A 26056-nucleotide genomic window follows, 5' to 3' on the forward strand; every position below is an offset into this window, starting at 1 on the left:
AGCAAATGTTTCATTAGTTAATCCAATCATGAGATTCTACTGTTTGGAAAAAAACAGACATTATGCAAGACCAATAAGTTCTGATTCTAAGAATGATCAGGAAAATGTGCAGAGGCTGAGCAGGAAAACAGGGATGTGCCATGCCACCTTGAGTGTCCCTCAGGGTGTTTAAATAGCTACTGTTTGCTCAGGTGGTACCAGGTGAGACTGTCAAAGAACAGAGAGAAGCAGGGCCATACAAGGAGCTGCAGGCCAGCTGCTCCGGCTTGCTCCTCCTTCAGTGCCAAGAAAGCCAACAAGGAAGGAAAAAGGAGACTCGTGAATAAGTGCCCTCTCAGTAGCAAACATCCCTCCAGCAGCAAGAAACCTGCACTAGGTGGCCAGGAGGTGAACTGGCTAGTAAAGACAAGTCACAAAGTCTACCCAGTCCCCCTTCTCCTTCTGAAGGGTTGCAAGAGGCTGCAAAGGAGCAAAAAGAGGTGGGACAGTGAGGTGGGCAGATATGCTAGACTTTCTGTCACTTTGGACTTATTTAATTGGTCTCTCCCAAACAATTCACAGCTAGGTTATGAACTAAGGCCTCCCAGGGGATGTGCAAACCATCCTGGCTATTTTGTCTACTCTGACACCTTCCAGGCTCTGTAAGCTTAAGTGAAAGCCTTGCAGAACACGTATGCTGGCCCTGATCAGCAAACCTGGGTCTGCTGCCAGGTGTATCTGTCTTTAAATAGACGGTAAAGGACGACTGCTAATTCGCCTTAACACGGGGCAAGACAGACCAGTAAGCTCCAGGGAGCAGGATAGGTAACCTCTTAGTGCCCATTAGGGGAGGGGAGCCCCCAGGAAGGAGTCTCTGGGAAGGGGAGCACCCACCAAGGAGAGACCCAGCAGTATTGTTCCAGAGGGAAACCTGCCCCACCAAAGGTAGCTCTCAGAGAAGAAAGCCCCACACGCCTACACCCACCCAGGAGGAAGAATATCCACGAGAAGAAGCCTGTCTGGGAAGATTCCCCCGACGCCCCCAGAGAAGATGCCTCCCTTGGGGAAGAGCCCCTGTGGGCACGCCCACTCCGGGGGGCCCCTGGTGAAGGAGGATCCCCAAGGAGCCCCTCGCCGGGAAGGGGCCTCTGCTGGGCCGGAGCCCCTCGCAGGGAAGGGGCCTCTGCTGGACGGGAGCCCCTCGCCGGGAAGGGGCCTCTGCTGGGCCGGAGCCCCTCGCAGGGAAGGGGCCTCTGCTGGACGGGAGCCCCTCGCCGGGAAGGGGCCTCTGCTGGACGGGAGCCCCTCGCAGGGAAGGGGCCTCTCCTGGGCGGGAGCCCCTCGCCGGGAAGGGGCCTCTGCTGGACGGGAGCCCTTCGCCGGGAAGGGGCCTCTGCTGGGCGGGAGCCCCTCGCAGGGAAGGGGCCTCTGCTGGACGGGAGCCCCTCGCCGGGAAGGGGCCTCTGCTGGACGGGAGCCCCTCGCAGGGAAGGGGCCTCTCCTGGGCGGGAGCCCCTCGCCGGGAAGGGGCCTCTGCTGGGCCGGAGCCCCTCGCCGGGAAGGGGCCTCTGCTGGGCGGGAGCCCCTCGCCGGGAAGGGGCCTCTGCTGGACGGGAGCCCCTCGCAGGGAAGGGGCCTCTGCTGGGCGGGAGCCCCTCGCCGGGAAGGGGCGTCTCCTGGGCGGGAGCCCCTCGCCGGGAAGGGGCCTCTGCTGGACGGGAGCCCCTCGCCGGGAAGGGGCCTCTGCTGGACGGGAGCCCCTCGCAGGGAAGGGGCCTCTGCTGGGCGGGAGCCCCTCGCCGGGAAGGGGCGTCTCCTGGGCGGGAGCCCCTCGCCGGGAAGGGGCCTCTGCTGGGCGGGAGCCCCTCGCCGGGAAGGGGCCTCTGCTGGGCGGGAGCCCCTCGCCGGGAAGAGGCCCCCTGGGGCTCGCCGCTGGATGGACGGGGCCCAGCGCACCCACGGCCCTCACCGGGACGAGGTAGCCGCGCTCTGCAAGCATCAATGTCCTCTATCCGGAGCTCCGCGGCGCCACGAGCAAAGCTCTGGACGCGGGCTTCCCCGCATCCCTTCTCTTGCCCGCCTGGGGAAAGACAGGACGCGGGATCGGACGCGGAACCGGAGACGAAACCAGGAAGCGAATGACCGCCACCGCCCTCTCCCCGCGCGGGCAACTCCTCCAGGGCCAAAGAGCGAGGCGCGGCCTCTTTAAGAGGGCGGGGCGTGGGCGGTCCGGCCGGCCCCTGCCCGGCGCCGAGCACTCCGGGAGCTGGAGTTCCGCGGTGCAGTCGGTCTCCCTCCTCCTCCTCCCAGTGGACTCGAGGCCTGAGAACCGCAGGTCGGTGGTGGCCTCCGAAGGAGGAGCGGCAAAACCGCTGGCACAGAGGGGGCGACGCCGTGCAAGCCGGAAGCTGGGAGGAGGGAGAACGCCCCAGGTGCCGCCCGACGGCGTGCGCCTGCGCAGAGAGCCGGCGGTCGGCAAGGCGGGATGCGCCTGCGCAGAGGGCGGGCGGGGGCGGGACAGCACGCGCCTGCGCCCAGGGCCGGCTGGGCTGCGGCGCCGGCGAGCATGGTAGGTGTCGGGCGTCGAGCTCCGTCGGCCCGGGCGGAGACCGGCCGGGGCCGAGCGATGGCAGCGGGCCCACAGGGTCCCGGGAGGACGCCGCTGGCCCCGTAGCGCGAGGGACGAAGACGGCGTTGGGCCCGGGTCGCCGAGAAGGCAGGCGGGGGTCGGACTGCGCGGTGGCGGGCTCTGAGGCCCCGAGGCGGGGCGGCTACCTGGGCCGCCGGTGTAGGTTGACCCTGAGAAGGGAGGTGCTCCTGAGCCTGTCTGCAGGGATGATCTGCGATGCGTTTGTTACGCCACCCGTGGTGTCCTTGGGGCCGGGCTCCTCACAAGGTCACTCGTAAAGCGTTGAGGGTTTAGCAGGTTAGAGGTTTTATTTGATGTTTCTTTCCCCTGGACTGTCCAGATTTTTATGTCAAGAATTGTGTACATTTTAGCAGAATAAACTAAAAAGACATAGGAAACTCCCTTCCCCCTGCTTTGATTTCCGTGACCTGGTAAGCCTCCGTGAAAGTCATCAGCACTTATGCCTGGGTCTTCGTCCTGCCAGTTTGTGGACCTTGATTAACCTTGCATTGATTTGCATGTGTCTAAATGGAGGCAGCGCTTAGTTTATGAACCTTACTTTCCCTTTTTACCGGTGGAACCTGGATCTCCTAGTTACTTTTGGATATGAAGTGCATGCAATCCTTCGATGTAACTGTTGATCATTGTTTCAGTTGCTGTTACTTTATAGAGAAACCGGTGTGGGAAACATCAAATCTTGCAGTTTTGTTGACACACCCCTTGCTATTCCTTCATGGCTGCTGCTGCTCACGCCAAACTAGCACCTTGGTACCCGTTGAAGCCCAAAGTTGGGTTGTCCTGCACACAAGGGGCAGTGTTTCTGTCTTCACTCTGCCCACGTTACTTCTGCGATCAACGTGGAAAGTTTCAAAACCATGTGGAATGGCCTAGATATATTCACCTGCATCTGCAAAGCATGTTCTCTTCAGTGAATGTAGCACTGTGGTCACGCCGGGGAGGGCTCCAGAAGTGATTCTCAGTGGACATAGCTGTGTGGTCACCCTGGGGAGGGCTCCAAAAGTGATCCTCAGGAGTCTAGCTCAGAGTCAGACATCATCCCCTCTTCCAGATGTCTGTGTTTTCTTTCCGGGATGGGGGATTGAACTCAGGGGCACTTGACCACTGAGCCACATCCCCAGCCTATTTTGTGTTTTATTTAGAGACAGGGTCTCACTGAGTTGCTTCACGCCTCACTTTTGCTGAGGCTGGCTTTGAACAAGATCCTCTTGTCTCAGCCTCAGGAGCCGCTGGGATTACAGGTGTGCGCCACCAGGCCTGACCCATGTTTTCTTGATGTGGAGCCATCAGTGCTGTAATGCTGGTCAAATTACACAGCCACCTGGGGTGTGTGACTCTGCTCATTAGTCTTGGAAGCCTAGCTGTTATGTTGACATTTTTTTGAAGTAGAATTCACATGACATAAAATTAGCTATTTTGAGGTGTGCAGGTCAGTGTTTAGAACATTCAGTGTTCTGCCACCACCACCTCTATGAAGTCTCAGAACATTTTCATCACTCCCAGGGAAACCCTGTTCATGAGCAAGCATTGCCAACTCCTCCCTGGCACCCTCTAATCTGCCTTCTGTTTCTATAGATTTGCCTATTCTGAACATTTCCTGTAAATGGAATCATGTGACATGTAGCCTTTTGGGTCTGGCTTTTGCTCAGCATGTTGCTTTTGAGGTTCACCCATACTGTGGCATATGCCATTACTTTGTTCCTTTATGGCTAAATAACATTCCGTTATATGGATGGACTGAATTTTGTTTTATGACCAGGATCGTGTTGATTGGCTCTTCCATAATAAAGGAGCTATGGCTGTTGCTCAGGAGGGACTTCTTCTGATTGCATGTGTGTCTTGTCTTAGTTTTTGAAGCAACTCTTGGCCGTGTCCATCCTTGACCATCTTCATAAAAAGATGCTGACTTTATCACTTGTCAGCTGGCTCTCATGACATGTGAGCTCTTCCCTGATTTAACTAGATTGATCTTACTAGAGAATATAACCTTGAATTCTTTGTCTGTTCTTTTCAAGAACTATTTTGGGAAATAACGTGTAGTATATGTATATACGTCCCATGTGTCACTCTAGAATTTAGATCGAGTTCAGCAGTCACAAGCTAGCTTCCTGTTTTTATAAGTGAAATGTCAAGGCCAGCAGCCATACCCACTTGTGTATAAACCGTTCTCACTGTCTGCTTCCACCTGCAGTGGCAGAACCACAAGAGATTCATATGGCCACAGCCGTATATTTTTAAGAATGATTGGGGACCCAAAAAGCTTTTGTTTATGTGGTTAATGGACATTGATGTTCACTGCATCGGGAATTAAAATAAGTTTTTAAATATGTGAGGATTAATAATTGCAAGCACATTACTTTTTTACATTTCATTTTTGCAGATTTTTAAAAATTTCTTAGTTGTGGATGAACACAATATCTGTATTTTATTTATTTTTATGTGGTGCTAAAGATTGAACCCAGTGTGTCATACATGCTAGACAAGTGCTCTACCACTGAGCTACAACCACAGCCCCAGCAGATAATTTTAATATCTGGTATCATAGGAAAGAAGTTCTTGAATCTTTTTCATTTAGCCTATTGTGGTATCACGGCTCAGGCAGCCTGGAGGCCTCTCCTGCACACTCTCAAGATGAGCGTGAGGTTGTCTAGTGACAGCTTTGAATTCTTGGGAAATAGTTTTGACATTGTGAGATCCAGGAAAGGTCTTGGGCCCAAAACCTGTGGAGCAGCTGTGTGTGTCTGGCTGTACTGACTCCTGCTGAGTTGTGCTGGTGTTCTGCTACCAGCATGCTTGGGTTGCCTTAGAAACCTCTGCAGCTTCCTCTGGTGCTTATTCTTGACATGATGGTGAGGAATCAGGCCGAGCCACTTCCATCAGGTTCGAGACTAGGATCAGTGATACCACTAGGATCAGTAAGAACCCACTGTGGGTTCTTACTGATTAAAAAGACATTATCCTAACTGACCTATTCTCTGCTGTGGCACCTGCGTGCGGGGAGCCTGCTTCCTCCGTACTCAGCTCTGCTTGTGGTACGCAGGGCCTCACGGCAGTCACAGCCTGGCTCTTCTCATGCTTCTGTTTTTTCATCTCCATCTGTCATCCGTTTACATCTTCCTGTAGGTTATAATTTATTCTGTTTCTATAAATTCTCATCTTTATTTGAACGAGATTGAAAATAATCCTTGTAAGTAAAGTTTTTCCCCTTGTATTGGGTAAAGCATTTGTATAATAAAAAGAATCAGCCCCACATAAAAGTGAGAAAAAAAAAGTACATTGTGTTGTGTCCATCTACACCAAAAAATAAAAAATATTAAGAACCAAAAAGAAGAATCAGCCCCTAGTAGATCGCGGTGATTGCTTTAATTTGCCCAAGTTAGCAGTTGCTCTGCACTGGTGTTGCTTTCACCAGGTGACACTAGAGCAGTGAGACCTTCAGCCTGTGTCTGCTGTTTCATCATGGACTATAGATAGCGCAGTTCCCTTGCAGCTTGCTGGTTTTGCCTACCCTCCTGCCCTGCCCTGTTTCTGTCTCACACGTACAGACATGTTGTGACCGGTGTCATCACTTTCATTTCGTCACAACAAACTTTTTATGCTGCTGATGTGATAATTATTTTATGTGTGCATGTTTTCATTACTGTAGTTGTTTTTAAACTGGAAAGCTCAATGTTTCAAACTGCTGGCCCCTCCTGTTCAGTAGCACTTGGGCTCAATAGAAGCAAAGCCCCTGCAGATGGACCCTGCCCTGAAGTCAGGTCCTACCTCGTCTTCAGAGGGCTAGACTTGCCGAGAGCTCATGCTGAGATTTTCAAGCGGGGGACTGTTCTACTTGTGTAGGGGGAACCAGGTAGTGATCAAAATGTATTTTCTGTAAAAGGCTGATTCTCACAATTTGTTGAGGACTGGACTTGGCATATCTGTTGCTCTAAAGATGCTGTCGTTCCAGTTTTCAGAAGACTGTGGAGTCTTTTTAACTGATGAACAAGACTCTGGTGTCCTGTAACTCTGAAGTGAAGTTGAGTCCAGTTAAAAAGCAGGCATTAGAAGTAGAGGCCTACACAAACCCTAGAGAGGCTTCATTGGCTCTCCTGCTTCTTTTGCATCCCAAAGCATAAGCTTAAGTCGACTCAGAAGGACAAGGTCCGCCAGTTTATGGCGTGTACTCAGGCTGGTGAGAGAACTGCCATCTACTGCCTAACGCAAAGTGAGTGGAAGCTAGACGAGGCCACAGCCAGCTTCTTCCAAACCCCAGACGTGTTCCACAGGGAGTCCATGCGGGACGCTGTGGACCAGAGGAAGCTGGAGCAGCTGTATGGCAGGTACAAAGGTAAGGGATGACGTGGCAGCAGAGCCAGACCAGAGGCCATCCCTAGCAAGCAGAGGAGCACTGTTCCTGGGACCTCGGGTGCTAAGGACCACAGAGCTCCAAGCTGCTGCTGCTCACATTGAGCTCCAGAACCCTTTCTCAATAAAGGGGAAGGAGGGGCATTGGAAAGCTGGCCTGGTGTGACCTGCAGCCACAGCGTGCTCTCTGCAGGGAGTGTGACCCTAGTGGCCGTGGGAAGCATTCCTGCTCAGTGTCCTGGCCTGGAGTCTGCCTGTGGCCACCCCTGATAGCACAGGGGTCTTTGCCACCATTTATCTAGATTGGAACATCTGTGGCAGAACACTACTGAAGAGTGAGGGTGTGACCGCCCGCTCCCACCTGGGGGCGCCCTCGTGCGACGCTGTCGCTTGTGGGGGCGCTCTCAGTGAGACAGCTCCATGTGGACATGGGGATGACTTACTTTAGTTGAAGAGTCTAGCATGTGGCTTTGTTTATCAAAGTGCAGCCATGCCATGAAAGTGCGTGTGCGAGAGAGCGTGAACAGACCCACGCCCCTGGTGGTCAGGAGATTTCGTATCAAATAAGGCAGAAACAATTCACTTGACGGACTGCTTTTTTTTCTAGTAGTTTTTGAAGGTTAAGTCTTTTTTTAAAAAAAAAAAAAAAAAAGACTTTCAGTTAAGCAAGTGTTCGCCCAATAGAAAAATTTTCTTGGTTTTTACTTTCTTATTTGTTATTTTCAAAGATACTGTCTCCTTGCTCCCCCTCTGTTGGGCAAATGGATTGAAAATTGTATTCTTTAAAAAAAAAACTGTTCAGAAACCTACTATATGGTTAAAAATGAAAAACACTAGATTTGTAATTATCATAGTTCTCAAAAAGTGAAAACTGTTTAGTGTTTATAGTTTTTTTTAGCTAATTCTGTAAGTCATATCCTTTGCACAATTTTATAATTATTCAAATAGAGCTGTCTTTGAAAAAATACTTCAGTGAAATTGATTTATTAAGCTTCATCCCTTCATCATTACTTGATTCTATTCATGCAGGCTAGTCTTCTAAGTTACATCCTTTTGGGTTCTAAATATATAATTCAAATATGTTACATCCTTTTGAGTTCTAAATATATAATTCAAAGACTGTGTACTAATATAACATCTAATGTATACAAATGAAGGAGAACCTCATGAAGTTGACCAGGATGGCTAGTTTGGTAAGAGTGGGGTTTTCTTTGATCTGCAGAGGTGTAATGTCAGGAGATAGAATGGAAATAGAGAATACAGAACGTTTGTCACATTCCCAAAGCTGAGGTTGGTTTCTCTGTGTGAGAAGATACAGTTAGAAGGTTTCTGGTTTTGTTTATATAATTTATGTTAATTTTTCTTTAGAAACAACATATTTAAAAAATGTGATATCTAGTACTTAAATGACCAGAGTTAAATTACATATGAAGGAGAAAAGTTCAACACATCTGAGCTTTATTTGAACAAAGAAGCTCTTGATTTTTTATTTGTATCTCTTTACCAGTAGAACCCACACACAGTTATGATATATGATAATATACATGATCCTTCTGAAATTAAAGGGCTCAGTATAGTGAGGTCTTGCTAGGCTGTTTCAGTGTACTTTACTGTTTTGATTTTCTCATAGACAGATGCTAAATTTCTTAATTTTATTTCTAAAGCAGAAGTAGGGGGGCCTGAATTTCCATGCTGTTAAGTGTAGATGCATAAGCCAAATTTTTTTATCTGATTTTTTTTTAATACTGAGGATTTAGGGCCTGGGGTTGTGGCTCAGCAGTAAAGCACTCGCCCAGCACGTGTAAGGCACTGACTGGGTTCAATCCTCAGCACCACATTAAAAATAAATAAAATAAAGGTATAGTGTCCAACTACAACTAAAAAAATTAAAATTAAAAAAAAATACTGAGGATTTAACCCAGAGTACTTTACCACTGAGCTACATCCCCAGCCCTTTTTATTTTTTATTTCGTGACAGGTTTGGCTAAATTGCTGAGGCTAGTCTCAAACTTGCAATCCTCCTGCCTCAGCTCCCAAGGTACTACAGGTGTGTGCCACAGTGTCTCCAAATCTAAATGATTTTGGAAAGTAGTTGTTTAGTAGCATTAGAATTAGCAAATGAAATGACTTAAAGAGAAAAAAATTTGATCAATCATTCTTTTTTACTTTGGTGGAGTTGTGATAAAAATTCCAAGCATTCAAAACCCTTTATCACTGCAATATTTTTTGTAGCAGTTTGTCTTCAAGGAAACTAAAATTCTGTAAACTTGAATTTTTATCTTACTTTAGGGAAATTGAATTGCTTTTCAGTGCAAGAGATGAAACAGAGCCTTGTGCACACTAGACAGCTTCTCTACCTTGGGTCTATATCCCGGTCTTTTTTTTTTTTTCCTTCTTCTTTTTTTGTGGTGGTGGTGCTCCCGCTCAAACCAGGGCCTTCTGCACATTAGGCCAGCACTCTACTCCTGAGCAACCACTCCTTAAACTTACTCCTGAATGATAAAACCCAGAAATCAAACGAGGATGCAGCTCAGCAGCACAGAGCTTGCCTTGTATGTCCGAGGTACTGAATTCAATCCCATAGCACTGTTAGAAGCAAGCAAATCTAGATTTTAAAGATAGGACTGATTTCTGGGTAAGTCGTTACTTGTTGCCCACTGTTTCTTTCATAGGTAGTAGAAAGCTAGTCCATTGGTGTGTGTCTGAGGTTTACTTGCCGGAGTTATGCAACCAGGTGGTGTGACCCTAACCCCATTGACTTTAACTACAGACCCGCAAGATGGAGACAGAATTGGGATTGATGGGATTCAGCAATTCTGTGACGATCTGAGGCTGGACCCCACCAGCATCAGCGTTCTGGTCATAGCATGGAAGTTCAGGGCTGCCACTCAGTGCGAATTCAGCAGGAAGGAGTTCATGGACGGCATGACCGAGCTGGGGTAGGTAAACCGTTCTTAGTTTAAGCTTCTATAGAAGGGAACATACTTTCCACGTTAGTAATTTTCAACTTATAAATTATAATTTTAGGCTGGGCACAGTGGCACATGCCTATAACCCTAGCAGCTTGGGAGGCTGAGGCAGGAGGACTGTAAGTTCAAAGCCAGCCTCACCAACTCAGCAAGCCCTAAGCATCTTAAAATAAAAATAAAAAGGACTGGAAATGTGGCTCAGTGGTTAAGCGCCCCTGGGTTGAATCCCTGGTGGGGTGGGGGGACTTCTAATTATATATCTGTGCATTTTCCTTACATATTCTATAAATATCTTATATAACTACACAAGCCTTTTGAATTCCAGTTTCAAGTTTTATTTTTATTCACATTACCCCTTTAATAACTCATTTTCTTTCTTATTCCCTTCCAAATTTAAATCGACAGTCAATAGTAGAGTTTTTTTTCCAACCAAACTATTTCACGCTATTATATGTTATATAATGTATTACACTTATTATATTAAATACATAGTTCTTATTTATAAAAGTCTCACTTTGCTTTTTGCTTGTTATATTTCTCAAGTAAAAGTCCTTGCCCGTGTTTCCACCAAACTGATGCTTTGCGTTGATATGGCCGTCTGTTTGGCCAGTGAACTCCACAGGCCTTTCCTCCTGATGATGCTCACTTGGTGATTGTGCAAAACCAACAAAGAGCCCCCTCTGACAGTGGTTCTGCAGCTGTTTTCTTTGTACTCCTGGCCCTTTGGAACTCTGAGTGAGCCATCCCCATTTTCGGGTACAATGCTGAATAAAGAAGCACTAAATCAAATGTGTTCTTAGAGAAATCAGAAAGCACCAGCCATATAGGAAGATGCTGAGGCACTGGCCTCATGCAAGTTAACTGCTACTTGTACAAAGATACTAGTAAACATTCAAAAGGGCGTTAGGCACAAGGCTGAATGGTAGCACTTTCCAGCACAGACAAGGCCCTGGGTTCTGTCCACAGCACTGCATAAAACAAAAAAATTTTAGAAATTCCGTTGAATCAACTGACACGTGTTGTTAATTATAGATACAACTAAAACGCAGGGCATGGTACAGTAGGGAAGATCAGCAGTCAGTGTGTCATGCAGACATTGAAACTGTGTCACTGTTGATGTTAAAATAAAGCAGCTCTGAAGACGAAGAAGAACATTTCATAGTCATGAAAGGTTCATTTTACTAGGGAAGCAAAAGCCTTCATGTTTTTCTGGACTTGCTCAATAAAGCAAAAATAAACAACTACAAAGAGGAAGATACAAGGCGAGGAATTCCCACACACATCCTAGTAACTGATGAATTGAACCAGTGAAAAATCAGTAAAGAAACAAAAGACTGGACAGCACAGCGTCCTAGGGAGCATGTTTAGAGCAGAGCCTGTGACGCTGATGAGTGCTCCCTGCGTTTTCCAGGAAACAGAACACTCATAAAAACCCAGCATCAAGTTAAGACAAATTGTAGAGGATTAAGCTGATACAGAGGCACGTGTTCTCACTGTAGGCAGCCAAACTAGGGTTACTGGGAAGATGACTGGGTTGAAATATGTGCAAATATTGCACACTTCTAATAACCCTTGGTTTGAAAAATAAGTTATAGTAGAAATTAGAAAATAATTGATGAAGAAAATATTGCTACAAAAGCTTGTAGGCCAGGCATGCTGGTGCACACCTGCAATCCCAGTGGCTCAGGAGGCTGAGGCAGGAAGATCTTGAGTTCAAAGCCAGCCTCAGCAAAAGTGAGGTGCTAAGCAACTCAGAGAGACCCTGTCACTAAATAAAATACAAATAGGGCTGGGGGTGTGGCTCAGTGGTCGAGTGCCCCTAAGTTCAATCCCTGTGACCCCACCCCACCCCCCCAAAAAAAAAAACGCTTGTGGAATTCAGCTTCTTAAATGTATGTTTGAGAAAGAAGAATGGCTGACAATCATTATGCAAAAATGTCCATGTTAGGTAGTAGAAAAAGAAGACTAGGGTGCGACTCAGTGGTAGAGCTTGCCTGGCACGCTCAAAGCCCTGGGTTCCACCTCCAGGGTCAACAAAAGTAGAAGAGCAGGAAGTTAAACTCAAAAGGATGTAGAAGAAAGCATTAATTTTTAAAAATAAGCAGAAGTAGAAAAAGTAATTTAAAAGTTGAGGGGGCTGGGTATGTAGCTCAGTGATAGTGCACTTGCCTAGCATTAGCAAAGCCCTGGGTTCTACCCCCAGTACCAAAAAAAGAAAAGATTAAAAAAAAAAAAGTTGTTGTGGGTATAAAAGGTGTGTAAAACCAGAAGCATGTTATTTGGAAAAACTTTTTAGAAACTTTAAATAACAATGACCAATACAAAATGAAAAGGGGCCCAACTGTGGATCCTATAGACATCAAGAAATAGATTTATTATGAACAATTTCATACCAATAAATTTAACAGTATATGCAAAATAGATTCTTTTTAAAAAGTACAATGTGGGGCTGGGGTTGTGGCTCAGTGGTAGAGTGCTTGCCCAGCATGTGTGAGGCACTGGGTTCAATTCTCAGCACTGCATATAAATAAATAAAATAATAAAGAACAATGTGATCAGTTTCTTCCAGACAGAATAATGGAAGCAGTCTCTGATTTGTTTTGAGGCCAACACAACCTGAAAAACAAAAACTAAGACGGAAGTTCTGATAACAGGGAATTATAGCCAGGTTCATGCACAAGACCCAGGAGGTTTATAAGAGGAACATAAGATGCAGAAATCCTAAATCCAGCCCTGAGACAAATCCACAGCCAGGAAGGTAGGGTGATGCATCATGGCAAGGCTTGCTGTCCGCCAGGAGTGGGAGACTTGTGACACAGCCATTAGCAACAGAAGGAAAGAACAGGTGACCTCAGGGCATAAGATGTCCTGTGGAGCGGAACGTCCACTGGCGATTGGACTTTGACCAAAAGAAACAGATGAATGCATCAGTAAATCTTAGGACAGACAGTGTACTTACTGCATCATAAGCCGCTGCTCCCCTGAGACAGGGACAGACACAGGATAAATGTAAAGATGGGGGCTGGGACTGCGGCTCAGTGGTGGAGTGCCTGCCTGGCACATGTGAGGCACTGGGTTCAATCCTCAGCACCACATAAAAATAAAGGTACATGTCCACCTACAATTTAAAAAAATATATATTAAAAAAGAAATCTAAGGATGTGTGAGACCAAATACTACAAAACAAGTGAATTTTTAAAATGTATGTTATTTTTAGTATCATCAAAAAAATACGAAATACTGCCAGGCATTGGTGATATACCCCTGTATGTCCTGGGAGAATTGGTTGATTTAAGGAAAAAAGTTAATCTTGAGTAAGTATTATATCTATTATATGAAAGTGGGTTTTAAGATTGTAGATCTCGGTGCTAAAGGCAAATGCAGAAAGTTCTAGAAAATGTAGAAGATCATCTGGGCTGAGCATATAACCCCATGGTAGAGCCCCTGCTCTAGTGTGAGGCCCAGTTCAGTTGAATGCCCAGCACAAGTCACAGTTGTGACTAGGAAGTTTTAAAACATGTCACCCCTACCAAAGGGAAAAAAGTCACTATAAAGGAAAAGACTGATAGAGTATCCACACTAAAAATAAGAATCTAGGACCAGGCACAGTGGACAAGCTGTAATCCCAGCGACTTGGGAAACTTGAGTCAGGAGGATCACAAGTTCAAGCCACTTAGTGAGACCTTGTCTCAAAATAAAAAGTAAAGGGCTGGGATGTGGCTCAGTGGTAAAGCACTCTTTGAGTTCAATCCCCAGTACCAAAAAACAAAAAATTATATGTATGTACACACACATATGTGTTATGTATCTGGAAAAATCATATATATGTACACACACACACATGTGTTTTGTGTATCTTGTAGTGTGAGCCATAGGAAAAGCAAGCAGGCAGCAGGCATTCTGGGAGAGTTCTTTTAAAACAGCTGACAAACACCTGTGTCTCAGGAATTCCTACAAATAGTGAAGAATCTCTTGTAGAATAAGCAGTTTGAATCAGTGCTTCACCAGAGAGGGTCCCACATGGCCAGTGAAAGCACAGGAAGCCGGTCTTGTTCCTGGGGAGGTCCAGGCAAAGCCTCAGTGAGATAGAACCCAACAGGTGGCCTGGTAGAGAAAGGCACAGGTGCAGGGTGGGAGTGGACCCAGCTCTGGTGTCATTCTGACCTCGGGAGAGGTGTGCAGCCCTGTGGGCGTGTGCCAACCCGAGCACACCTGTGCTGGAACTCTTGGCACAACTGAAAGGGAAGCAGCTGCAGGCTCAGCACCAGCACTGCGGGACCAAGTTCTGCATGGCAAGAGGAAATCCGCAGTGGCTCACACACCGCAAGAACAGGCCTCGCAGGCTCTCCGTGACCCCAGGCTCCTGTGCAGCGCGTGCTGCTCGAGGTGTGGAAGTGGTGGAGGGAGACCGAGGGCCAGGGCATCCTGCTGCAGATGGTGATGGTGCTCCAAGGCTCTCTCCAGTTTCTTCCACTCTGCTGCACGGGAGTAAGGGGTACGTGAAGTGGAGCACCATTCTGTTCCTTGCTGTGCAGCTGATATAAGAAAGAGTCTTTTAATTTTTTATTTACTTATTTTTTAATATTTTTTAGTTATAGTACCTTTATTTCACGTATTTATTTTTATGTGTTGCTGAGGATCGAGCCCAGGGTCTTTCTTGCACATGCAGGCGAGCACTCTACCGCTGAGCCACAACCCCAGACCAAGAGTCTGTGATTTTTACTGAGGTTTTTACCCCCCTCTTTTGAGGTACTGGAATCCAAACTCAGGGCCTCATATTTGCTTGCAGGTACTTATGAGATGCACCCTAGCGCAGATCGGTTAATATTTTTAAAGACACTTTACTTTCTGGAGGAAAATTCAACACAACGTGGTGTGTTTAATTCTGGAATAGTTTTTAGAGTACCCAGCTATTTGAAGGGCGCCTGCTGCACTCGATGCTGAAGGAAGGAATGAGGCTCATTCATGGTGGCCGCTAGAGGCAGCAGCAGCCCAGCTGGCAGGGTGGCCCGTCTCGCATTCGTGGGCACGGGGACTGTGCACCTTGCCTCTGCCACCCTTGGGGCCTTGACCTCAGCGTGTGGTCAGAGGTGTAGGGATAGACTGCTTCGCTCCAGCGTGGCTGAGAGGCCAGGTGCCTCACCACGGAGTCCTCAGTGGGTGCCCTTGGTATGTGCAGAGTTGTGCACCATCACCACAGTACAGCCCACCGCACTTGAGTTCTCGGGGAGAGAAGCCGTGCACCCAGCCCCACCCACAGGAGTCATAGAACTGGGCCTTGGCCACCCCAGTCAAGAGGGAAGCTGGGGCTAGCTCCTGTGGGATGGGAGAGGGGAGCACTAATAGGTCTTCTGCCACAGGTGACAAGCCATCTCTCGTCACAGGTGTGACAGCACCGAGAAGCTCAGAACCCTTCTGCCCAGCCTAGAGCAAGAGCTGCAGGACTCTGTGAAGTTCAAGGACTTCTACCAGTTTACCTTCACCTTTGCTAAGAACCCTGGGCAAAAGGGCCTAGGTGAGTAGGAGCCCTGGGTGGCGCCCCGTGAGCGCCTGGTCTGTGGGAGGACTGGCTGTGTCAGCGGGGTCTCGGTGCAGCCAGCCACGTTGCTACCGTCCTGTTCTGGTTCTCTCACCTTGTTCGTCACGCACCTGAAAACCTCAACCAGCAGTGTCTCCATCTTATCTTCTCTGTTTAACTATCTAAATTCTGAGGTATCGACTGAGTTACAGGTATTCCATGTCCTCTCCTTGAGAGTGGCCAGGTGAGGCTAACCAGGCAGTTCTCAGGAGCTGGAGCTGACCTGCTCGGAGCCAGTTCTGTGCATGGAAGTGCACCTCGTTCCTCCTTTCACAGTCGTGTGGCTGCTTGTGTTTTGTAGGCAGTGCATCCAGGATGTTTTCAACTTAAATTTTCAATTTGACCTGGGCATAGTAGCACACACCTGAAATCCCAGCAGTTTGGGAGGCTTAGGCAGGAGGATCACAAGTTCAAAGCCAGCCTCAGCAACTATGTCTCAAAAATAAATAAAAAGGGCTGAAGGTGTGGCCCAGTGTTAAGCACTCCAGGTTCAATCCTAATACCAGAACAAAAAAAAAAAAATTTAGTTTGAGAATTTGATTTATTTGTTTTGTTTTGCACCTAAGCATAGTTATTTCTGCCTTACCTCTTTCTAAAAATCTATCTATGCTGATAGATTGGTTGCCTCATGCATGTAATAGATCTTGTTTAGTTAATTTCAAATCACACATGTTTGTTGGTGGAGTTATATGTGGTCTTTTAGAAAGTGTAGTTTGAGGAAAAACTCCTGTAAATAAAAGCAGTATCATAAGATGACTAAAATTACATAAGAAACTGGAAAGTGGCTTAATACTCCCAGAGGTAGAAAAGTGCCACCAACATTTGGTTTTCCATCCTTATTTCCCGCAAGCCTGTGCAGGGAGGATGCTGGCACTCCTGCCTGTTTCCCTGCTGCGGCCGTCTCCTGAAACCCAGCTGCAGACCCAGAGGCAGCTCTCCTGGACCTGTGGCCAGGATGGCCTTCCTCTTCTGCTGTGTTTCCCAGTGTTAGCTGCCTGCTTTTAATGTTGGGGTGCTGGGTCTTAAGTTTCCTGTCTGGGCTCTTTTCTTCAAGATTTATTGCAGATGTCACCTGTGGGTTTGGTTTTGCTGTCTGGCTGCTGTTGCTGTTTCTGTGAGGATTCAGAGAAGTTTAAGAGCACAGTTCAGTGGTATGAAATGCATACACAGGATTGGGCAGCCATTCCAGGTCTGCCTTCAAAATCCTTTGATCTTCCCATTATTTTTTCTCAAACAGAGCGTTTAGATAATGCTTTGCTTGGAGCAGTTTATTTCCTAGAGATTTGTCCACTTCGATTTTCAAAATGACCATTAGTTTATCAGCCAGCACACAGCCCATGGTCCCAGCACCTTGGGAGGCTTAGCAGGAGGATCACAAGTTCAAGGCCAGCCTCAGCAAGCTAGCAAGGCCCTGTCTCAAAAATAAAAAAGGCTGGGGCTACAGCTCCATGGTAGAAGACCTCTGAATTCAGTTCTCAGTACCCCCCCCCCCCAAAAAAAGATGCAAGCAGCAGTCTGATCCAAGTTTTTAAATAACATCTGTTCTTTAGCATTAAATGGTTGTCAGGGAAGAACACCTTGAATTTTTAATGAATGATCAAAAAGTATTTTTCTGTTTTCTTCAGAATCTTCAGTATAATATTAGGATAATTAAACTTGTTAGCAATAAATAATTTACGTTTTGAATTCCAGGAGATTGCATCTATTCAGTGTTGAAGTGAAAAGTACTGACAGGGTTAGCACTCCATTTGCCTTCCATGTGTAGGGATTGTGCTTTGAGGGTGTCTGTCTTTTGGCACCAGGTTAACCTCAGATGTAGAGCAGTAGAAGAACTTTCTTCTAGGCCCTGCAGGGTCCCCTGCCGCAGCCTCAGCACTGGGAGCTTCCAGGGGCAGAGTCTCACTCTTGCTGCAAATCCACTCCTCGGCCTGTACCTCTGCAGACCAGACCACCTGGGAACTTCGTGGCTTCTGGTGATCATCATTTTTTGTAGCACCTGATCTTTAGGGTCAGGGGTTCAGGCAGGACTTGGCAGGGCCACCCTTCTGTTCCCCCAGATCAACAGAGCTCGGGGTCATCTCGGCTGGTGGCTGGGCTGCTGGAAGCACCCAGGAACCCTGCTGGATCTGGCTTTCTTTCCAGGAGTCTCCCCAGCCCTCTTACAGCTCAGGGGCTGCAGGAGGGAGGGGCTGCACAGGCACATGATCTCCGTGCAACACTGCCACCTTCCATAAGGTGGTAAGTTGCAGCCTAAAGCAATTCCCTAATTTGAAGTTGGGGAATTCAAGCCAGGGATATAGCTCAGTGGTAGAGTGCTTGCCTGGTGTGCATAAGGCCCTGGGTTTAGTCCTAATGCTGCAACAATAAAAAAAAAAAAAAAAAAAAAAAAAAAAATTTAAAAAATATATTTTTTTCCTCTGAATGTTTCAGCGATGTTCAGCTTAGGGCAAGGAATGTCCTGAAGCAATGTGAGATCTGAGCCTCTGTTCAGCCTGGCAAGCCACAGAAGAGACCCACCAATGAGATAAGACAAATTCATAGTTCCTTTACTAGAACAAAGGACTGTCCTTTTATTTCCTTAGACTAAACATGATCAGTTTGCCTTTTCCAAAGTGCATTGTTATACATTTGCCTTCTAAAGAGTCACACAACCTAAAGAGATAGGCACACATTTCCCACACCTCCTAGCGGAGGTATGGGCAGCAGCGGGCAGTGGCATCCAGAGAGCTTTGTCCAGCTCTCCCCTCGAGTCTGGGTGTACATCGCTATGTTTCCCATGCTGGGCTCCAGCTCCTGGGGTCCAGTGACCATCCTACCTGGCCTCCCAAACTGTGGGGCTGCAGGCGCCCACCAGCACATCTCACTGCTGTGTTGTTCCTGTGTGTGATTACTGAACCCCTGTACTTAGTTGGTGGTCAGCCTATGGTGAGTAGAGTGGTTAGACTCACTGCTGTGGTGCCAGGGACCTAACCCGGTCCTCCAGCATGCCAGGGGATTGAGCTGCAATGTAGCTACAGCCTCAATGTGGCTCTAAAACCTCAGGGCTTCACATTGGCTAGAGCTAGAATCAGTTGGCTTTGAGAATCTTGCTTTTGGGGGAAGGTATCATGATAATAAACTAATTTTTATGTCTGGCCCAAGATCCTTTTTGGACAGTGGGCCATCTTCATTATGTAGCCCTCGACTGAGCATTGCAAGCTGAATTCTGCGGTAACATCAGGAGATGAGACGTCCTAGAGGTTTTGGGGGAAAACTGCTGCCATGGATATCTAGCACCAGAGCACCTCCCACCCCAGCGCAGCCTCTCTTCTACCACTCTGACTTTTGTTGTTTTCTTTTGAAAATAGCCAAGTCCATTGGTATAGTGTGACATTTTTACAAATACGTACATTTACTTTTTAGTCATGTGATTTGCACACATCAAAAACAGATACTTCATATGGAAGGACCAAAATGAGCCCAGGAATAACTAGATGATATATATATATATATATACACACATACATATATGCCATAAAACTCTGTCTTCTTCCTCCCCAGGTTCAGCTCCATTTCCCAATGGGAGAGCTTGTCATCATTAAGATGAGTCGAATAGAGACCTCACTTAGGGTCTTCCTAAGTGGTGAGGATGTAGGCTTATGAGCAGGACGAGATAATCATCTTAGCATTACCCTGCGAGTCCCCTAGGTAAGGCTCAGACAGCTCCTTCACGTGCCCGGCACTCGGAACTTTCTGTCTGTCTGTCTTTCTGTTGGACTCGTTGCCGGAGACCTGAGCACACTCTGCTGGTGCTACTTGCAGCTGGGCATCTGCCTCCGCCTGGTATTACTGGTCAGCCCTGGAGAGCTCAAGTCAGAGTTCCAGCTTGATGGCTTCTGTCAAGTGGGACAAAGCCAGACCTAGAAAAAAATCTTTTGAAAAGTATTTAGTTTTGCATTTAAACTAATTTTTAGCTTAATATACCAGTCTTCTTTCACATGACCCGACACACACGTGAGCAGCAATAGGAAGTTATTTCAACGTAACTCGTCCTTGTACTGCTTACCAGAGGGAAGCTGTATTCCGATGAAAGGTGATCCATTTTAAGAAATAAACTTCTTCACCCCTTACCTACTTACTATGGCAAGCATATAAGAAGTGATTTTTTAAAAATTTTTTTTAGTTGTAGATGGACACGATACCTTTATGTTATTTATTTTATGTTCATGTGGTGCTGAGGATCAAATCCATTGCCTCATACATGCAAGACAAGTGCTCTGCTCCTGAGCCATAATCCTAACCCATAAGAAGTGATTTAAAATCCCCATTCAACAGAGAATCCACGAGTACAGGAAAACTGTAGCTTGGAGATGCTGTGTGCTGCAGCCCTGAAGCACAGCCTTCATTTCTTCAGCTGCATCTAAAGTGGCACCCCTAGCGTGCGTTTGCATAGAAGGCGAGAATCAACCTCTGCCTTTCCAGGAGAGCTTTGGCTTTGACTGACAAGCAGCCAGAGTCTTACTCATCCTTCCATGGTGAAGACCTTCTCCCCACATTGCTGATCACCTTGACCAAGAGTACGGGATCAGAATGGCTGGAGTGCCTGGCTAATGTGCTTGCAGCCAGTGATCCCAAGCATTAAGTCTGCCTTGGTTGGCAGCAAGAGGGGGCAGGCTGGTGGAGACTGGGGTCCCTTCTTTCTGGATAAGATGTTTCCAGCTGTTTCAAAAAATAAATGATATTCGTTAATAGTTACCAGATCAAGTCAGGACTATCGAAGGACTGGTGTCTATGAAATGGAAGTCTCCCAAACTGACTCATTAGGGTACAGATTACTTGCATTTCCAAATATCAGTACGATTCCTTTTTTCAAGAAATTTCCTCAGATTCATATAATTAAAATATAAAATTTCCTCAGATTCAGAAAATTAAAATACATATCATTTTCAGGAACATTTGTATTCCTGAATTGAGCGAGATTAGGCCTCATGTGACTCTTGGATAAAATTGCCAAATTTTAACAATCAAGTGAGTATCATTTCTTATGCAGTAGAAAAAGAGATAGGAATTTATTAACTACTATTTCTCTTTTTTGCCAGATTTAGAAATGGCTGTTGCATATTGGAAATTAGTGTTATCGGGAAGGTTTAAATTTTTAGATCTTTGGAACACATTTCTGCTGGTAAGTGCTGGGTTTCCTGCTGGGTGTGCCAGTCTACGGGGAGGCCGTCAGCTTTGAGGCTAAGTGTGATGATAATCACCTGACACCTTCCACCTGGAGGTCCTAGGTGGACAGGTCCTGCTCCAAGGGGCTCTGGTGTCAGGAGAGGTGCTGCTCCACCCTGCCAAGGCCAGGAGAGACCCCGCAAGTTGGGTTCTAGAAGAGTGCGGTGCACCTCTGCAGACCTGGATCCGCCATCTCCTCCAAGTACCCCATGCCAAAAAGAAACTCTGTTAATCCTGAGAAACTTCAAATCCTTGAGGAAAGGGCTGGGCCAAACTCACTGCCAGTTGGCAGGGGCTCCAGAGCTGTGTACCAGGTCCCAGTGTCCAGAGGTTGCAGCCACCATGTGTCTGTTCTGGGGAGGTTTTAAAATATGTTCTGCAGTGCTCAGGAGGGTAAGGAGCCTTATTGGGCCTGTTAGGAGCAAGCGAGGCCGGGCAGGGTCAGGCACTGTGTCCCGCTGGGCCATAGTGTGCAGCCATGGGGAATTAGATGGTGTGCCCACCACCCCCACACCCCAGCCCCCGACCTTGCCACAGAGCCACAAAGTGAGGAGTCAACACAGCAGAGCCAGCACAGGGCGGCCGAGAGCCGCAGGGCAGCCGAGAGCCGCAGGGCAGCCGAGAGCCGCAGGGCTGGCATGCTGCCCCGCTGGATGGAGAAGGACAAGCAGTAGGGAACTGCTGTAGTTGAGTCAGGGTTCGTGCACCTGCTCAGCTCCTGAGCTGCTCGTGGCCGTGGGCATGTGTGTGGCAGAACGGCAGTGCCACCCTCAGGAGAATGAGCACCTCTGAAGAAGGCAGAAGAAATAGTTGGCGAGAGAGGCAGGGCGGTCCTGCTGCGGACCCAGGTGTCACATTTGCCCTCAGGGCTTTGGTGTTTCTGAAATATGGACTGACATACTTTCAGAGTCAGCCCGTCCCCCGCATGAGCTAGCAAATTCAGAGAAAAATAGACACGTAGAGATCAATAGGAATATGATTCGCTTGTTGTCCCACAGTGTCTCTGAGTTGGTGGGGAAAGAGGTCGGGAGATGAAAATGCTGCCCTTCAGTTTGACTGCACAGGAATTTATGATTTTAGTATTTAAAACATTTGCTTCTGCTTTAGGCCAGTCTATACTGGAACACTGGCGGGGGGGGGGGGGGGGACTCTCTGTGCTTAAGCAAGGTACCACTGCTGCTTCTCCTTGGGACAGACATGGCTGTGCTTTTTGCCTGTCAGATAAGCAGGATCTTTCATGGATGGAGGGACCCTTGGCCACTAAGATATCTGAGGGTTGAGCTCTGGACCTTAATCTGCTGGGTTTTTTCCCTCTTATGTATTAGGAACATCACAAAAGATCAATTCCACGGGACACTTGGAACCTTCTGCTAGATTTTGGAAACATGATTGCAGATGATATGTCTAACTACGATGAAGAAGGTACTAGACACTGTAGGACTTCAGAGGAAGGGCAGCACTGGCCAGACAGGCAGCCCTTCCACAGCTGAGGGCAGAGAGTGCCCCTTCCTGTTGGTTTCTGAGGGTCCCACAGAGTGCTTGCTGTTGCCGCTGACAGGGAGATCTCTGGTGGCCTCTGTGGCTGTGTGCATGTAGATGCCCCCATGCCTAGGCCTATTCTGGGGGTCTGGGTTCCTCCTGGGCCTAGGCATGCCACTCTGCGGGGGTGGGGGGGCAGTCCCAGGCAGAGGCCTCCCCTCCAGGACCTGCCTCTCTGCTCACTGGGCTGGCCAGGACTGCTCTGGGACCCCTCTTCCTGGAGCCCTGGGGCCTTTCCCTGCTCCTAGCCGTGCTGTCTGTGGGCACAGCTCCTCTCTGTCCTCAGCACGAGCACGGTGTCTAGCTCACGTAGGCCTCGAGCAGTGACTCCAGTGGGAGAGCAAGTGCTGCAGCCTGCACAAGCTCAGCTCTGGGAGGTCGCCGTCTATGCAGATGGCCGACGGCTCGGACAGCACTTGGTGCAGGGGCTGTAGGGACTGCTGGGACACCCTGGGCTGGGTGGGGCGGGGCCTTTGTGAGGAACCTGGCTGGGAAGCCAGCAGGGAGGCAGTACCACTGCTGGGCAGAGTGCCCACGACTGCAGAAAACAGCTGCTCCTTCCTGCAGAGCACAGATGGGTCCATCTTTCTGTCCCAAATCAGCTGGTCCCAACTGTCTGGAGGCCAACCAAGGAAGCACCCAGTCAGTGAGCAGTGTACTGCCCACAGGCTATGTCACACCATGGCTCACTGACCCTGGCCTGCTGGCAAAAGAATTAGGTGGTTTCAGCCAATTATTTGGTGAAACATGAGCTTTGTGAACTGCAGATCATTTGGATTCTTGAAATAGGATTTTGGAAACAGTGCTTTGAGTGTAGCAGTGGCGCTAATGGTGACTTTTAAAGACTTGCGTCTGCTTCTCTCCAGGAGCGTGGCCTGTCCTCATCGATGACTTTGTGGAGTATGCACGGCCAGTGCTCACGGGTGGAAAACACAGCTGAAGGTGGAGCAGGTCCGGAGCCAGCCCACATCCTGCAGGGCACACCAGGTGGTGCTGTGTGCTTCGCTGCCTGTCTTAGCCACCGTCCTGGCCATCCCAAAGCTGGAACGCATCCTCCTGCTCAGAGCCACGATGGCTGGGGCAGGCTCCATGGGGCTGCTCCCCCAGAGGACAGCTGCTGCAGGGGTCGGCACGCTTGCTGTAGCTGCTGCTTTAGGAGATTGCTGTCTGATGCAGGTTCAAGGTGAACACCAGCTGTTACCAATCGCACCCCGTCACATGGTGATCACAGCACAGAGCCCTGTCTGTCCCGGGAGGATGTGGTTATGTGCAAGTCAGACGGCCAGCGCCAGGATGCAGCTCACCTAGGGACCCAGCGCTGTTCCTCCTGGGGTTGTGCTGTCTCTGGTTTGCATATTTGTTCTCTCAGGATGTTTATCTGAGACCCATTTTATATTTAAGGCCCCGTTGCAGTCTGCAGTGGTGTCGTGTGTGGACGTGATGCAGCAATCAGACTGTTGTCTTTCTGACAATGCTATTTCAACTTCCTGAGCAGTTCCATACTTTTAATATATTTTATTTAAAAAGACATTTTTCCATTTTCCTTTTTGAATGGTGAATTACAAATTTAAAATCAAATGCTCTTGTCCCTTTCACCTGTCTGCAGTCCCACAATGCCCAGGGTCTGGCCTTACAGCCATCCTCACGTGGATGCAAAGCCCACACCTGGACCCTTATCTCTTTTGCAAGCTACAGCCTGAGTTTACGCCCAGAGCCACTGGTGCACGAGGTGCAGAGGCCCGGGGGGCCACTCTCCTGCTGTTGAGCTTTGAGCAGCACTGTGCTGACCTGAGCACGCACTACAAGACCTTGTCCACAGTGTGCCTTGCTGCCCTCCTGCAGCATGCCATGGAGAGACGGGCCAGGCTCTCTGGGCCATCTCCATGTCCTGTGCACAGGGTGCCCCTGGAACCTGCTCTATGCTTAGCTTCTGTGTGGACATGCCACAGCCTTAGGGAGCAGACCCTCGCAGCCTGAGGACCATGTGCCCTGCAATGTGGGCAACTACCAGTGCTGCAGAGTGGAAGCCTTGCAGAGGGCCGCAGGGACAGAGGCCTGAGGGCAAGGCTGGTCTGTTCAGGGCGGGCCATGTGACCTTTCTCAGGCTCTCTTGCCCTGTCTGAAAGAGGAAACAGCCATCTCTAAGTCTAACTCAGCATTTCTTCAATAAAATAAACTCTGGCTGTAATAAAAACCCCAGAAGCAGTACAGCACCCCCCCTAGACTGCCTGGACTCCTCTTCTGTTCGGAGAAGTTTGTAGAATTCAGTGACTAAGTGAGGGAGGCCCGCAGTCCTTCTGTGGGTAAGTTTGAAGTTCTGTGGGGCTGTCGATAGATACTGAAGTTGGTCAGACTTCAAAGACCTGTGTTCTGCTGCTTCCATTAGTCAACCTTTGAGTCCTGCATGCTGCAAAGATGCTAAGAACTTCAAAATACTGCAATAAAGTGTTTTCCCCAGACTGTGTCATTCTGATCCTTTTTTTTTTTTAAGAGAGAGAGAGAGATTTTTTTTTTAATATTTATTTTTTAGTTTTTGGCGGACACAACATCTTTGTTTGTATGTGGTGCTGAGGATCAAACCCGGGCCACACGCATGCCAGGCGAGCACACTACCGCTTGAGCCACATCCCCAGTCCATGTTCTGATCTTGGTTGTGTAGATAATTTGCCACCAGATGGTGGGACCCTGCTGTTTGTCCAGGGGCCCTGACCCCCTGGTGTCTGACCCAGGTAGGTAACCATGGCCCAGACAGACGGCTCCCGTCTCTGCAGTTCTTCCTCAGTGTCACTGATGCCAATCATGGCTTCTGAGAAGTTACCGCCCACACTCACTAAAGAGCACTCAGAGGAGGGCATGGGAATTGTGGACCCAAACACACGAAGCCACGGCTGGGTTGAAAGTGACCCTCTTGCGGTACTAGCTCCTCCCTGGGGTATTGGACAGGCACCACCCCTCTCCCACACTGACAGTGTATTCCAGAACTGTGCACCTTTCAGGCTTCCTGAGGACAAAAGTGAAGTGAGGCGCTGGGGACCTGGCTCAGTTGGAGAGCTTGCCTCACATGCACAAGGCCCTGGCTCAGTCCTCAGCACCACAAAAAAAAAAAGTGAGCTGAGTTCTGTTGTTACCCGGCCCGACTGGCAGAGTTGGGGCTCTGTAAGTAACTGAGTGGACAGAGGCCGTGTGTGAGCCCTGCCCCTGGCTCCTTGTGGCGTAGGCAGATGGTGTGGAAATCATTCCCAGGCTCCCTCAGCAGAGCTTCCCACCCCTTCTGAGCAGTGAGGCGTGTGCCCAGCACGCCGCACCCCAGCCTGGGCACTGTCCCTCCTGGTGGGTGTGCTGTCCTGTTTGTACTGGAACCTGCTCCCCTTCTGGTTCTGAAGGACTTGGGTTTCAGAATCTTGAAACTGTGCTGCCTGGAAGAACAGCCCAGCATCTCAGTTCAGCAAGTGCTGGTGGTGCAGAGTGCCTGGGACAGCGCAGGGGCCTGCGGTACTCAGGTTCCTGCCAGGTTTCTGTAGTTCAGTGGCTCCTCGCTTCTGGGTGCGAGCAGGAGGGAAGCTTGGGGCCACCGTTGTGTGCTTCAGGCCAGGAGCTCTGTGGTAGGCCATGCTTGTGAGTGTCCTTCTCCCAGCCGACAGGCACAGGCCGTCACCTGGAGCTCTGGTGGAGTCACCAGACGCCACGCTGTGTCGTCCCCGCCACCATCCCCACCTTGAGCCCTGTTGGACCTGTTGCAGGTGTTGGCCAGGTAGTTCCTGATCTGCCATGAGGAGCCCGAGCACCTTGACC

The 26056-nt window shown here is 48.6% G+C and overlaps 2 protein-coding genes across 19 annotated transcripts in view; one reads left to right on the forward strand and one right to left on the reverse strand.

Annotated features, from left to right (window-relative positions):
• Positions 1 to 2263, reverse strand: part of TMCO3 (transmembrane and coiled-coil domains 3) — a 39695-nt gene extending 37432 nt beyond the window's left edge. For 4 of the 7 annotated variants that reach the window (XM_081310543.1, XM_081310542.1, XM_081310546.1 and 1 more), the window contains exon 1: positions 1949 to 2124. Coding sequence is in view for 1 of the 7 variants with exons in the window: in XM_081310548.1 (XP_081166674.1) it covers positions 1949 to 1978 (30 nt within the window). In the remaining 6 variants the exon portion in view is untranslated. Of the gene's footprint in view, positions 1 to 1948 lie in introns of all 7 variants that reach the window. The other 3 variants (XM_081310548.1, XM_081310545.1, XM_081310544.1) reach the window with 1 other exon arrangement.
• On the forward strand, positions 2200 to 24723 carry DCUN1D2 (defective in cullin neddylation 1 domain containing 2). 12 transcript variants are annotated; one of them, XR_014024257.1, is made up of 7 exons: positions 2396 to 2548; positions 6740 to 6956; positions 9744 to 9912; positions 15327 to 15457; positions 17578 to 17758; positions 17951 to 18445; positions 19061 to 19192. XR_014024257.1 is itself a non-coding variant. In XM_081311879.1 (7 exons), the coding sequence occupies exons 1-7, from the start codon at positions 2465 to 2467 to the stop codon at positions 23202 to 23204; spliced, it is 855 nt and encodes a 284-aa protein (XP_081168005.1). In that variant the 5' UTR covers positions 2403 to 2464; the 3' UTR covers positions 23205 to 24723. The 12 variants fall into 12 exon arrangements, 11 of the variants coding, with proteins under 11 accessions (XP_081168008.1, XP_081168006.1, XP_081168014.1 ...); XM_081311879.1 differs by lacking the exons at positions 17578 to 17758; positions 17951 to 18445; positions 19061 to 19192 and adding exons at positions 20599 to 20681; positions 22051 to 22147; positions 23131 to 24723 and having other exon boundaries at positions 2403 to 2548; XM_081311885.1 differs by lacking the exons at positions 17578 to 17758; positions 17951 to 18445; positions 19061 to 19192 and adding exons at positions 20599 to 20681; positions 22051 to 22147; positions 23131 to 24723 and having other exon boundaries at positions 2433 to 2548; positions 6561 to 6956.
• The last annotated feature ends 1333 nt before the right edge of the window (positions 24724 to 26056 follow it).

Source organism: Spermophilus citellus, assembly GCF_964194105.1.
Source record: "Spermophilus citellus genome assembly, chromosome: 1".
Classification (NCBI taxonomy): Eukaryota; Metazoa; Chordata; class Mammalia; order Rodentia; family Sciuridae; genus Spermophilus; species Spermophilus citellus.

Excerpts from the sequence above, each read along its gene's own strand:
- DCUN1D2 (XM_081311879.1), top strand. The coding sequence starts at position 2,465 with ATGCGCCTGCGCAGAGGGCGGGCGGGGGCGGGACAGCACGCGCCTGCG. Across the intron at positions 6,957-9,743 it reads GCTGTATGGCAGGTACAAAG|ACCCGCAAGATGGAGACAGA; the intron begins GTAAGGGATGAC and ends CTTTAACTACAG. Across the intron at positions 15,458-20,598 it reads CCCTGGGCAAAAGGGCCTAG|ATTTAGAAATGGCTGTTGCA; the intron begins GTGAGTAGGAGC and ends CTTTTTTGCCAG.